The sequence below is a fragment of the Nipponia nippon genome, unplaced genomic scaffold (assembly GCF_047370975.1).
Source record: "Nipponia nippon isolate SJK-2023a ecotype South Korea unplaced genomic scaffold, ASM4737097v1 scaffold_20, whole genome shotgun sequence".
NCBI classification, from domain to species: domain Eukaryota; kingdom Metazoa; phylum Chordata; class Aves; order Pelecaniformes; family Threskiornithidae; genus Nipponia; species Nipponia nippon.
The window spans coordinates 467,610-481,078 of record NW_028262337.1 but is presented as its reverse complement, the minus strand read 5'-3'; the positions used below and the strand labels follow the sequence as shown (position 1 = coordinate 481,078).

The 13,469-nt window shown below is 37.2% G+C and overlaps 1 protein-coding gene across 4 annotated transcripts in view; it reads left to right on the top strand.

Annotated features, from left to right (window-relative positions):
- RICTOR (RPTOR independent companion of MTOR complex 2) overlaps nt 1–13,469 on the top strand; it is an 86,112-nt gene that overhangs the window by 53,947 nt on the left and 18,696 nt on the right. For all 4 annotated transcript variants that reach the window (XM_087759691.1, XM_087759687.1, XM_087759688.1 and 1 more), the window contains 7 exons: nt 1,360–1,495; nt 2,073–2,272; nt 3,388–3,514; nt 10,399–10,563; nt 11,069–11,145; nt 11,263–11,341; nt 12,214–12,323. In XM_087759691.1, coding sequence (XP_087615817.1) covers nt 1,360–1,495; nt 2,073–2,272; nt 3,388–3,514; nt 10,399–10,563; nt 11,069–11,145; nt 11,263–11,341; nt 12,214–12,323 — 894 coding nt within the window. The remainder of the gene's footprint in view (nt 1–1,359; nt 1,496–2,072; nt 2,273–3,387; nt 3,515–10,398; nt 10,564–11,068; nt 11,146–11,262; nt 11,342–12,213; nt 12,324–13,469) is intronic.

Genomic DNA, 13,469 nt, shown 5'->3' with positions numbered 1-13,469 from the left:
TCCTGTTCCCTGGTTTTGTGTTCCACTCAAGCGTTTTCAGTGCCTAAATAATTTGAGAAAATCTAAATAAATAAATTGAGAAAATCTAGCATTGAGTTAGTGTAAAACTTGTACAATTCATAGATCCTTTCTGCAGGATTGTGGGTTAGATGCTTTAATGGCTTTAAAATGCTGTTGCTCTTGTTTAATTATAACTAATTAAGCCCCGAATCTCTCTAGTTTCACTGCTGATCACAAAAAATTTTCAGCCACTTTGTTTTTGAAGTGTAAAGTATATTTATTTGTCCTTCCATAAGTTTATTATTTTTTTAAATGTTCTTGTTATTAAGGCTGTTAAAGTGAAATTCCAGATGTTTTTATATCCATTCCTTCATTTCATAGAGGTACAGTTAATGCAATGTATATATACACATGTATATACATATATACACACTTAAGTATACACATGTAAATATAAATACACATATAAATGTGTGTGTTAATATATATAATATATTTATCACTAATAACCCAGAATAAAATACATTTCATTTGACAAAATTTGAAGAAGCCCTCAGATTTCCTTTATAATTGGTCCTGTGTTTGGAGTTGGGGACAGTGGCTTACTCTCACTTTTTAAACTAAAGGCACAGTGCTTTAGTTAAGTTTTCTTAATGCTTGACATACCTACCTTCAGACAGAATATTCTGTGTTATTTTAAAGTGCAAATGTGTGTTTATTTTTTGACTAAGAACTGGCAAGGGGAAGTTCTTTGCTGAAGAATGCAATTCTTGCAATGCAAATCTCAAGCTATATTGCTCACCATGATTTCAAGAAGTCTGAGTGAGAGTCTGCATTTGCTATCACTGTGTTATGCTTCAGAAATGCTTAGGTGAGGCGAATGAAAATACTGTTGCTGAATTTGGCCTTTTCCTGGCAGAACACAAAAATGTATTTTTCACAGTAGCGTTAACTATTATAGCTGAAGAAAACGCATGTCACAGGTTCTTTTTTAGCTCTTTGTAAGTCTAGATAATGTAGTCTTTGAAACTCACCACAGGATAAATTAGAGCAGAATAAATTATAAGCATGAGCATGAGAAGGAAGCTATGGCTTCTAGGAGCATAGAGATTTTGAGTTCCTTTGCTTATTTTAAGTCATGGCATAAAAAACCCTTTATAACACACAGTACAGTTGCATTTCTGAAATCATGTCTGGATAGACTCATTACTGCTACCTGCTACTCTCTTAATAACTTTTGAAAATTTATTGCCGATAAGCTAATTTAGTGATAATGTACCTTTTCTACCAGCATCATTTGTACTGTGAGACTGTGCTTGTCATACTGAAGAACAGCAAATTCTTTTTTACTTTCCATAGGTTTGTAAGGAGATTACTATATTTTTACAAGCCTAGCAGTAAACTGTATGCCAGCCTGGATCTGGACTATGCCAAGGCTAAGCAGCTCACAGTGGTGGGTTGTCAGTTTACTGAATTTCTTCTTGAATCAGAAGAGGTAAGAAATTTACAGCTACAAGACTGGAGGTAGAATAAGTAGTGCTGCTGTATGCCACTTAGAGGAAAAACCTTAATTTTAGTAAAGACTTCTGTAGACATTGGGTGTTAAATCTAAAATGATCAGTGTAATTAAGAAATATAACTTAAAATCCTGAATTGTCCAGATGAGACACTGAGGAAGACGACTGTTCAGTAGAAGTTTTATAAATACATCTTTATGAAATGCAACTTCGGGTTTGGAGGTTTTTAAATTTTTGCTATGTATATCCTTCCTTTCTCTACTTCCTTTCTTCTTGTGTGCTAAAGACTTTTATGCCTCAGACCAGAGGAGAACTGTCATTGAACAGTCCGTTTCCTGGAAAGAATAGAATTGATCCTAGGACGTCTCCAAGCTAAACTCCTTTTATTTGCCTTGAACCTTTTTCTTTAGTCTGAACTGTGTTTGCCAAACAGCATTTCTATTTTGTATCTGTATTGCGTTTGTACACTTCAAGAAATTTAAAATTATGGATTTCACTAAAGAAGAGAGACCCATTTCTGTTACTAGTAGATGCTATTTCTCTTTGTTTTGTTAGGATGGACAAGGTTACCTGGAGGAATTGGTTAAAGATATTGTATATTGGCTCAACTCTTCATCAGGAATGAAACCTGAACGTAGTCTTCAAAATAATGGGTTACTAAATACCCTTAGCCAGCACTACTTTCTGTTTTTTGGTACTCTCTCTTGTCACCCTCATGGAGTGAAAATGCTTGAAAAATGTAATGTGTTTCAGTGGTGAGTGTTTTTATTCTGTTTGAATTGTGCTTACAGGTATAACAGTTATGAAAATTGTAAACTGTGCATGAGGACCACCATCTCTAAAGCTGAAAACTTTAAAGTTCTTTTGATTTACTTGCAAGTAAAGATCCTCAGTTGGGGGAGGGGGGCAGTCGGTGGTTTTTGTTAAGAAGGAGTGTTATAGTCTGTCATTGCTGAATAGATATGGGTGATTGTGTCACAAAATACCTTACTTTTTCCTGTCCGCATCTATCTGACAGAAATCAGTATCAGGAAGGATGATACTGTACTGAAAAGACAAAACAACCCCAAACAAACAAACAAACAAAAAATATCCCTCCCCCCCAAAAAACCAACCAACCAAACAAAAAAAAAAAGAAAAACAAAACCAACAACAACAACAAACCGCACAAAACACCAAGAACTGGCAGGTATCATACTGTTTGTGAAATGTACCTAAACTTCAGTCCAGTATATTTGAGTAAAGCTGTGAAGTTCAAAATTTTATTCAGGTACAAATAAACTTACCTTTCTTTGGGAGTAAATTGGCAGTGGCTAATACCAGTTTATTTTAAATATAGTAAACTTTAAGCAAAAATTGAGGTGTTTTGATGTACTCTGTTTTTCTTTAATTAAGTTGTTTTCATTGATTATTAGAATGCAAATTTTTTACTGGCTTCAGAAAACTTGATTTACAATAAAATCTAGACAGCTAATAGGACTAACCTTATGGCAAGCTTTATACACAGAATATTTTACAATGAGGAATTGTTCACAGAGTTTCATCAACATTAGTTTTTGTACTCCTAATCGCTAATTAAAGTATGCTGAAAAATTATTACATAGCAATTATAAAAAAATGTTGGTTTGGGGTTTTTTCCCCTTGCAGTCTAGTGCATTATTTGGTCCCCATTTGACTCTTAACAGCTGTAACAGTTTAAAGTTACTCCATTTCATATGAGAACTTTGTATTCTGCATTTATAGAAATGAAAATCTAATTCAAATTTAAATTAAGTTTAAATTATTGATTGAATAAATAAATCGGTTTGAGTGGGTTCAAATACTAATTTTTATTTTCTTCTCCCTCCCCTTCTCCCCCCGACTCCCCCAGTCTTCTTAATCTTTGTTCTTTGAAGAACCAGGATCACTTGTTAAAATTGACTGTTTCTAGTTTGGATTACAGCAGAGATGGGTTAGCAAGAGTCATCCTTTCTAAAATCCTGACAGCAGCTACTGATGTAAGTTTGATTCAACTTACGTTCCTTTGTTATTTGCCACTAGACATTTATTTTGTTATTCAAGGTGTATGACTTTATTTTTAAGCTATTCTATATCCAGAAAGGTTTTTATTTTTGTATTTAGGAAATTAAACTCCCACTCATGAAGCTTTTAAATTTGCTGTGAACTTCGCTCTGTATGTTGTATTTGTGCTCAAGAAATTACGTCATTTGAAGAGAGGTTTCTGTCATGTATGAAGGAGGTTAAAGTCTTTAAATGCATAAACCAAATGTAGTGTTATTGTCTAGGTCAGTAAATCAGTCATGAAGGCATTGTTTTCACAAACAGAAATGTGTATTTCTAGCAGTAATAAACAGGTTAACCTTCCAGTGGTAGATCCTGTTTTGATAATGATTGAGGTTACTGTGGTGGAACTGAGTAGAAGCTATAGCTCCTGCAACAAGGGTGTGGTTCAGAAACAGGCACTGGGATTTGTACTTCTGAATCAAAGAAGGTGAGTGGAAATAAAACACAGACTTACATAGACTTGGGAAAGGGAGCTCTGGAACTTCTCAGAAAAGAGAAATCAATCAGGTGTAACATAGTAGACAAGCAAGCATTGATGTCGGGGAAATGACAGTTAGTAAGTTGAAATCTAACTAGGGAAGAACTTTGATTACTTCAGGGAGAGCTACTTCTCTGTTGCTGTTGCCTGGACAAAGCAGAATATATTCCAGAGTGGATGCAAGAGGGAATAAGGTAGATGCTAGCTTTAAAGGTGTCATTGTATTTTGGAAGAGGAGAGGGAAAGAAGGAAATTGAGGATACTTCTCCGAGACTATCAAAGATACGATGATTCTTACGGGTAAAGAGTGGAGTCTGAAAGTAATGAAGATAGTTGGGATTGAAGGAATGACTCATTGAAAGAAGAAGGTGAAGCTCCCTAGTGAACAATTTTTAAGTAATCTTTCAGTGAAGTGATGACTTTGATATCCTTTCTCCAAAGCTGTTTTAAACCTAGTCTGAGGAAGAAAACATAAATTAATAAGTTGTGAGGACACATGCCTGTGTCTTTATTAGAATTCTAAGCTCCTGTTGGATGACTGTCAGTTAAGAGTAATTTAGACTGTGGAACTTAATTTAGCTGATTGTGTTGAGATTTCATGTCAATGGGTACTGCCCCTTGCCCCCTCCACCACCTCCCAGCTATTTTTACCTCATAAAGAGGGGCCATACGTGGAGGAAGAGCACTCCAGCGTTTCAGTTTCTTCCAAATTCAGCTAGTTAACAATTAGAAAAAAGTCCAGGCATGCTGTCACAATCTCCTCAATGATGTATACAGTTACACTAATAATTTGAGACATTGTATTATGAATTAGTGTTTGTGGTTTGGATTTTGGGAAAGACTTCTTGATTGTGATGTCTAAGGTATGAAGACTTAAATTCTGTTTTGAGAGAGATATTTTCAAATGTTTTCAAGCATCCAGTACTTACCCCAAAGGCTTTATGTAGGTAGGAATGAGTTGATCTCCTTCTAAATGTTCTATAAAGACCTACTTTTCTACTTTTTTTTTTTTTATCTTAGCGGTGGCAGGGGAGGGATGGGGAAAAAAACAACCAAAAAACCCCAGAATGTATTCAGCTCTGATACAGGTATCACTAACTGTAAGCAGACTGGCTCGAAGTGGGGTGCAGATACTGTCTGAACATCCTGTCCCAAGGATATGCAAAGCCAGAAAGCAGTTGAGAGCTATGCTGCTCTTAGTGATGATAACTAAAAATACAATTTCCACATATTTGCAGTTCAGCTTAATGAACACTAGGTGGTAAAGACTTCTTGTACTTCGGATGTGAGAGCTATGCTGCTCTTAGTGATGATAACTAAAAATACAATTTCCACGTATTTGCAATTCAGCTTAATGAACACTAGGTAGTAAACACTTCTTGTACTTCGGACGTGAACAGGATAGACATCACTCTCTGGCACCTTAGAAATTAGGAAAGCATGTAGAGCCCTTAGGTTTACCCATTTCAGTTCTGGTCTGTTTGGAATTGTGAAAAGGATTAGGGATCATCTCATCGCTGGCATTACCTTGACTGTTTAATGCCGGACCTTGACAAATGTTGAAGTAGAACTCTTCGGAGAAAGCTAAAAGACATTCTACAGGCTTAGAAACTTAAGAACACAAATTTTGGAGCTCAAACCTAAATAATTAGTTTTCAAGTTGTAGATCCTTCTTGCCAGATACATTGGTACCTTCTCACATCTGTGATGTTTTAAGGTCTCAGCATACACTGGTAGCCTATGGCTACTGAGTTCTAATGCTTCCATTTCCCAGTCTCACATTGATGTGTGGATCTAGCAACATTGTCTAGGGAAACAGCAGAGATTAAGTAACTGTCTGCTTTTGGCAGTCTCCTGAGATGTAAAAGAATAGAAATTATTAGGATATATCTTCTCAACTGCCGAGCACTGACTTACTTTATAAGTAGAAGTGTAACCTTTCTCATATGTGCCCAGTATGGGTCTTTAATATCAGAGTCAGGTGTGCATTCAGGTGTAGCAGGTCTCTAACCATAGTGATCTCCAGGCAAGTTCATAGCCGAGATGTGTTGTGACTTAAATTCTACTATTTAGAGTTCAGTGTTGCACTGGGTGAAACTGTACCCTGATTTTTGTACGCTGCAATACCATGAGAATCCCTTCAATGTTTTCTTTTAAAAAAAAAATTATGATAACACATTTAAGAAATATAAAAAATTAAATATTGTTTGTTCATCACAAATGTAAATGAATCTTTTACTATCAGGACACTAAAACAGAAGGAAAATTTACCGTTTGAACCTCTTCAATGGAGCCTGACTTCCTTTGTGAAACATATTGAACCCTGAGGGATGGATAAAACTGCTTCAGGGTGTTTTGTTTTCTGAATTAGTTGACCTGCTTGGAATTCTTGGAATTCACAGGGAAATACTTCGTATATTTCATCTAAAAGAGGAAAATCACAAATAGAATGGACTGTCTCAGCCAAGAGAAATGGGTCTATGTTCGCATCAATCACAGATGATTTCATACTTTGATAAAATTTATTTACTTCCTTAAGAAATTCTTTTCCTGTCTTACCATGTGGCCAACTGCATATATTCTTATGGTAGAAATTGAACTGATGGGATTTTGAAGAGAAAATGTCACTGAGTACCACTTGACAAAAGGCAAAACGTTGACCTGTTGAAGAACCCTTTGGTAATGCTTGGTGTACACAATATTGCCAGTATCATCTCTTGGACAAAATGCTTGTCTTCAGTGTTCCTGGTGTTCATGCTTCCAATAGAAGATCAAAGTGTAAAAAGCTAATCCAAAGGATAAAACCTTTTGATTATTCTGGTATTAACTGTATCCTTAGAGGTATAAGTGGTATTTTTTAACAACTGCAATTGACAAAAGTACAAGTCTCTTCCAGAAATGAAAATATTCATGTAAGGTGGAAATAGTTGTCAATTCTGAGAGGATAAGATACCTGAAAGAATATAGAAATACTGAACTGACAGGTATTTGCATGGGCAGCTCCACTGACTGAGCAGTAATTTGGAAGTACCTCCGTTTAGATGTTAGGGGAAGGTATCTGCCGTTTTCTGGGTTTGATGGTCTGGAATTCTGAAACAGCAGTATTGTCAACAGCAAAAGAAAATTTACTCCTTTGTATTTAGCAAGCATAATAGGTAAAAATTGAAACTTGGTGCCGTTTATACCAGTCACTGCTCTGTCCCATAAGGAGAATATATTTTTAAATATTACCAGAACTGACCTTCTGTCACCTTGGACAAGTGAATCGTAAGATTAAAAATGAACATGCAGTTCAATTCAAATAAGGCACTTGCAAGCCCTTCCACCTTCCCATTTCAAGGACTTCTGATGAGGATCTTGTAGGATGAGTGGAGCCTGTATAGTAAGCCTCTGGAAGGGTTTGTATTAATTCATAGTCCAGAAGACAGATTGTGATTTTGATTCTACATGCTGCCCCTGGCTTCTAAATTCTGTTTAAAAGCAATAAAAATGTATGGAACTGGACATAATTTCTGAAAAGATGTGTTTTGTAAGGGAGAAAGACCATCTCCAGTAAGGCTTCTTCCCTTCAGAAATTTTAATTCCCTGAGATGTTTGTTAATGAAATACCTTATCTGTTTATTTCAAAAGCTGAAGACGCTCTTTTTCTTCAGTTAACTGAAGTTATAGCCTCATAAATCTTTTAAAGCTACCCAGAGCTCTGAAGCAGATTTGTTAGCCATTTGCTAATGAGTGTCTCTGAACAAGGAAAAGTAGTTTCTGTAGCCAGCTTAGCGTTAGAAGGGGAGAGTAGCGTTTTGGGGTGACTGTATACAATGAAAACATACACAGAGCAATATCCTTGCAGATCAGTGAAGCAGAAGCACATCTTAACCTACTTCCAGATGTGCTTTGGTCATTCATGCTGAAGCAAATTAATTCTTCCTCAGCTGCCTTTCTGCCAGTTTGTGGTAGAAACAGCAGAGTACCCAGTGTGTCCTCAAGTGCTGTAGTTCATGACCTAAAATTTTATCTTTATAGGTGGCTAAGGGGTAGACTTATCCTGTATCTGCTGTCAGCTGTATGTAATCAGCTGAGCATAGTGACCTCTGACTTGCTTTTTCACTTCTAAGGGTCTCAAAGCCCTTTGATAGTAAAAGAAGAATCTTCTGACAGCTTTAGTATGGGGCTTTATCTATGTTTTTCATGTAGTTCATGTGTGAGGGGAAGAGGGGAACGTCTGTTTCCTCAGATGTCCTCTGCGCTGGTTTTCCTATCAGTTCTCATCAAAAGTAAAAACATTCCAGGATTTTGCTTCATCTGGAAAAGCTATGCTGGGCTTTCCCCCTCTGATATGGGAAATGCATACAGGTAATCCTGCTGCGCAGAGGTTGTGGCCCTGCTTGAAGACTTTAGAAGTGTTGGAAATGTATGCAGTGGCTTTGCAGCCCGAGGGCTGAGGTTTGAACATCTTAGTCTGTTGAGTCATTCCTTGTTATAAAGACCCTTTTCCATACCTTCAATTACTTAAAACCCTATTCTGCTGTTCTTTACACCCTTTTAATTGTTCTTCTTTTTCTTTCTGATGATGGTAGGAAGACTAGAACTGTACACAGTGTCCAAGAGGTCAACACCCAGTGAATTTACCTTGTGACAATGCTGACGCATTTCGTTCTGTTTACTTTCGGTGGTTTTGGTTGCCATTGAACTTCTATCTAACGCTTCCACAGAACTAACTGGTACTAGCCCCAAGTTCCCTTGGTAGAAGGAGCTGGCTCAGAGCCTGTTGTGTGTGTAAAGCTGGGATTATTTTTTCACTTTAGCTCATTGTTTCAAATTTATCTGCAGTGAATTTTATTTGCCATTTTATTGTCCCATCAGTCATGAGTTCATTCTCTGTATCACTCAGTATAGTTACAGCAGTAACAGCAATTCTTCATAGACAGATTTTAGCATTTGAACTACATGACACTGAATTCTGGTTTCATATTATTGTGTTAATCTGTAGGCTTAATATCAAGTGATCAAGTTGATCACATCAGTGATCAAGTGATCATTTCAGCATAATAGCTCTTGTTCTCATCTTTAGTAAATATGCTGCTAGTCATCTATTCCACATACAAGGCATACCACTAACAGGATGCAAGCCATCTCAAAATCGTTGTGCAGCCTAGGTCAGAGTTGCAAATCGCTGTTCCACAGTCTTTCTTGGTATGTGTTACATTATTCCTGCCTCCCCTCCAGAAAATAAGCCTCTGTATATTGAATAAGTAGAAATGCGCACATGATATTTGAGGCTGAAATAATGGGACAATGTTTTTGAAATGAACTGTGCACGTTCACATTGCCTACTCGCATTTTCTTTCAAGTCCTGCTTGCCAAGTATTTCTGGAGGAAAAAAAAAGAATCCAGAGGATATTGTTAACCTAGGTATTGCTGTCCAGCCTGGACCAATTCACCTATCTCTTGGAGTACAGATATTCACATGCATCCCAACGTAGATCGTTTGTATTTTAACGTGTAGAAAAGTTACTTGGTTGTAGCTGTTATACTCTTAAAGGTGTAGGGACTGAAGATCTGATTTTGTCTGTTCCATCTATGCTTGTCTAAGTATAGATAACACCTTTCCTAGTAAGCATACGTTGTCAGGGTTATTCTGTGCTTACTCCAGAACACTGCAAATTCTTGTAGATTGAGCCTGTTTTGCTTCTATTTTGTGTATATTTTTTCTAATAGAAAATGGTGTTAATCAGTTTATGCTGTTTATTCAGCAAGTTTTGGACAGCAGTACAGGAACTGACAAGGTACTTAACTTCATTCTGTTGTCACTTGGAGAAATTCATAGTAGTAAACTAAGTGTTGGGAAACTGTCTTACTACAGAAAATAACATTTTTCTACTTAGAAAGTTTTATGAGAAGTTTTGAAGATCAGATACTTCTGGGCAACAATTTAAAATTTATTAAAATAAATTCCCCAGAGGTTCTAATATGTGCTTGTTAAAGTTTTTTGCAAAACATTGCATGCATGAAAGTACAGGCAGTCGCACTGGCCATTTATGAAGTGTTTTTCCTGCTAATCCTTGTGACTTTGTGTGGTGCTATCACAGTGAGTGACTAATTGATAAGGCCTTTCCAAGGACACTTGCAGTGACCAGATTACTTGTGATCTCAGACTCAAATTTCCCATTTGATAAGATAGAAATAGCTCTCTAATAGCCTGTAGTTTTAATACACAGGATGTGCATCACAGCTACTGGCTGTAAAATACAGTAATTTAAATGTATTTATAAAAATGATAAATTATTAACTACATTGGCTGTTTTTCTTCCATTCAAAAAACCATTTTCCTTACTTTTGCAGAGCTGCAGGTTGTATGCAACAAAACACTTACGAGTATTACTGAGAGCAAATGTAGAGTTCTTCAGCAACTGGGGGATTGAGTTACTGGTGACCCAGTTACATGATAAAAATAAAACTATTTCTTCTGAGGCACTTGATATTCTAGATGAGGCATGTGAAGACAAGGTGAGCATCCTTTCCGTTTTCAACCTCTTTTGTTGTGCTACTCTGTAAGCTGTTCTCCACCCCCTCCACCAATAGCAAAGTAAAAGTGTGCAAGAAGCTACTGATGCTTTCCTTTCTTGATTGTAATTGATGGACTTCATAGAATCATAGAATGCTTTGGGATGGAAGGGACCTTTAAAGTTCATCTAGTCCATAATAGTTTATAGACCCCTTACTGAAAATACTGCAGTATTAATGACAAGAAGATGCAGACTTCTGAATTATGCCTGGTTTCAAATACGAATTCAGACTAATTTAGCTATTTTGATCATTATGCTTTTTGTGAAGTAATACATCTTTAATGCCAGAAGGTACCTAAAGTAGATAATATTAGGATATCAGTGCTGTTTGGTACTTCCTTTTGTGAAAAACTTGCTGCTTCATTGCTGGCAGATGGTTGTAATTGTTGTAGTTTTCAGAATTATATCGTGCTTGGATACTCCTTATGCATTTTTAATTATTTTAGGCCAATCTTCATGCCCTTATCCAAATGAAACCAGCTCTTTCTCATCTTGGAGACAAGGGTTTGCTTCTACTCCTAAGGTAAATGTTGAATAAGCTGTTTGACTTCACACTGTGGAAACAAATGTGTGTTTGCTTTTGTTCAAATTATGTGATTTGTTTTAAGTGGAGTACTAACTGTCTGATGTTACTTTACAGATTTCTGTCCATCCCAAAGGGGTTTTCATATCTAAATGAAAGAGGTTATGTAACAAAACAAATGGAAAAGTGGCAAAAGGTAATGCTAAGAATAAAAAGCGTGCTTGATATTAGGAGGAGGAAGGGTGTGAATATGCAGGTTTAGAATGTCAAATATTCTTAAAAATATTGCATATTCATTTATGTGTACTGCTAATGCCAATGCATTTATTGCCTCAGTGACTTACGATTTTGCTGAAAAAGGTTGACAGGGACTTACAGTTCCATAGCTCCTCTGTACATGTGTGCTTTTGTTTTACCCAGGCCTTTTATGTAATTTTGATATTTCAGCAAATATTTCAGGAGTGTAGTGACTTTCTATAGGTTGTTGTGTAAGGTCTTATCTAGAAAATTGTGTAAAGGAATACTATTTTTCAAGATACATGTTACCTCTGCTTGTTGCTAATTAAAGTTAAATGTAGAGCTCATGAAGACAGAATTAGCTTATGCTGTTAGGAAGTAAATCGGAACACAAGATGATTAAGAAAAATGCGTCATTGTCATGACTAGAATAAAACTCTTCATACAACGTTTTGTTTTCATAATTGACTATAAATGCTTGGTCTCATTCCTGTTGGCAATTTTTTGACTAACTTATAAGCTGTCACTTCTCTAGGAATACTGAAATGCATGGTGGTCTGTTGAGATTATTCAAGTTGAAGTCAGATGTGAAATATTCCTTTCTTTCCTTTTTTAACAAATTCACTGAAATAATTATGGAATCAATTGTCGACTCTGCAAACTCAATGTATGTATGAAGTGCAGTAATTTGGGTGAGCCCTACCTTCAGATCATAAAGAAATTCAGCCTGCCTTAAGGAGCACTTCAATTATTCCTTCCTTATAAAGTACCAGACTATAAAAACATAAACCACTAAATGTGTTGTATCAACCTTTGTCTGTCTTCTTTTAGGAATATAACTTAAAGTATGTTGAATTGATTGAAGAACAACTTAATGAAGCACTTACAACATACCGCAAACCTGTTGATGGTGATAACTATGTTCGTCGGAGCAACCAAAGGTAAATGCGGGAAAATGCATTTTTGCGTGTAAACTGGTGGGACTGATTGAGAGAGCTTTAAACTAGAATCGATAGGGGAAGGGGATACCAACAGGATTGCAGTAGGTGAGCCAAGGGTTGGCATGGCATCACCTGAGGGTGACAATGCTAGTGGGAACATTTACACTGCTCCTGGGAGCACGGAGGGCTGAGGAGTATATCTGAAATGCTTGTACACTAATGCATAACTTATGAGAAACAAACAGGATGAACTGGAAGCATTAGTCAGTTCCCAGAGCTATGATATCGTTGGTATGAGCAAGACTTGGTGGAATGAGTCCCATGATGGGAGTGCTGGGATGGAGGACTACAGGCTGTTCAGGAGGGTTAGGCAGGGCAGGCAAGGTGGAGATGTGGCTCTATATGTAAGGGAGAGGTTTGATTGTACAGCCCTTACAGTTAGGGATGATGTGGTAGAGAGCCTCTGGGTGAGAATTAGGGGGATGGGTAACAAAGGAGATGATGTAGTGGGTGTCTACTACTGAACGCCCAGCCAGGATGTTAGCACTGATGAGTTATTCTGTAGGTAATTAGGAGAAATTTCTGGATCGGTAGCCCTTGTCCTTACAGGAGATTTCAGCTTCCCAAACATAAACTGGGAATACTATACTCCTGTGACAAGCAGGTCTTGGAAATTCTTGAAGTTTGTAGGAGAGCACTTCTTCTCACAAGTACTCGGTGAGCTATGAAAGGTGCCCTCCTAGACTTGCTATTTGTGAACAGAGAAGGACTTGTGGGAGATGTGATGGTAGGTCGTTGTCTTGGCCACAGTGATCATGAAATGGTTGAGTTGAAAATTTTCAGTGTAATGAGAAAAAAGGACAGCAGAGCTGCTACCCTGGACTTCAGGAGAGCAAACTCAGGGAGCTATTTAGCAGAGTACCCTGGGAATCTGCTTTTGAGGGCTTAGGAGTCCACGGGTGCTGGTCAGTCTTTAAGAACCACCTTTTAGAAGCCCAGGAGCAGGTAATTCCACTGTGTCGTAAGTCAAGCAAGGGGGGCAGAAGACCAGCTTGGCTGAACAAGGAACTCCTTGTGGAGCTCAAGAGAAAAAAGAAATTGTATGATTTCTGGAAGCAAGGTCAGGCTTCACAGGAAGATTATAGA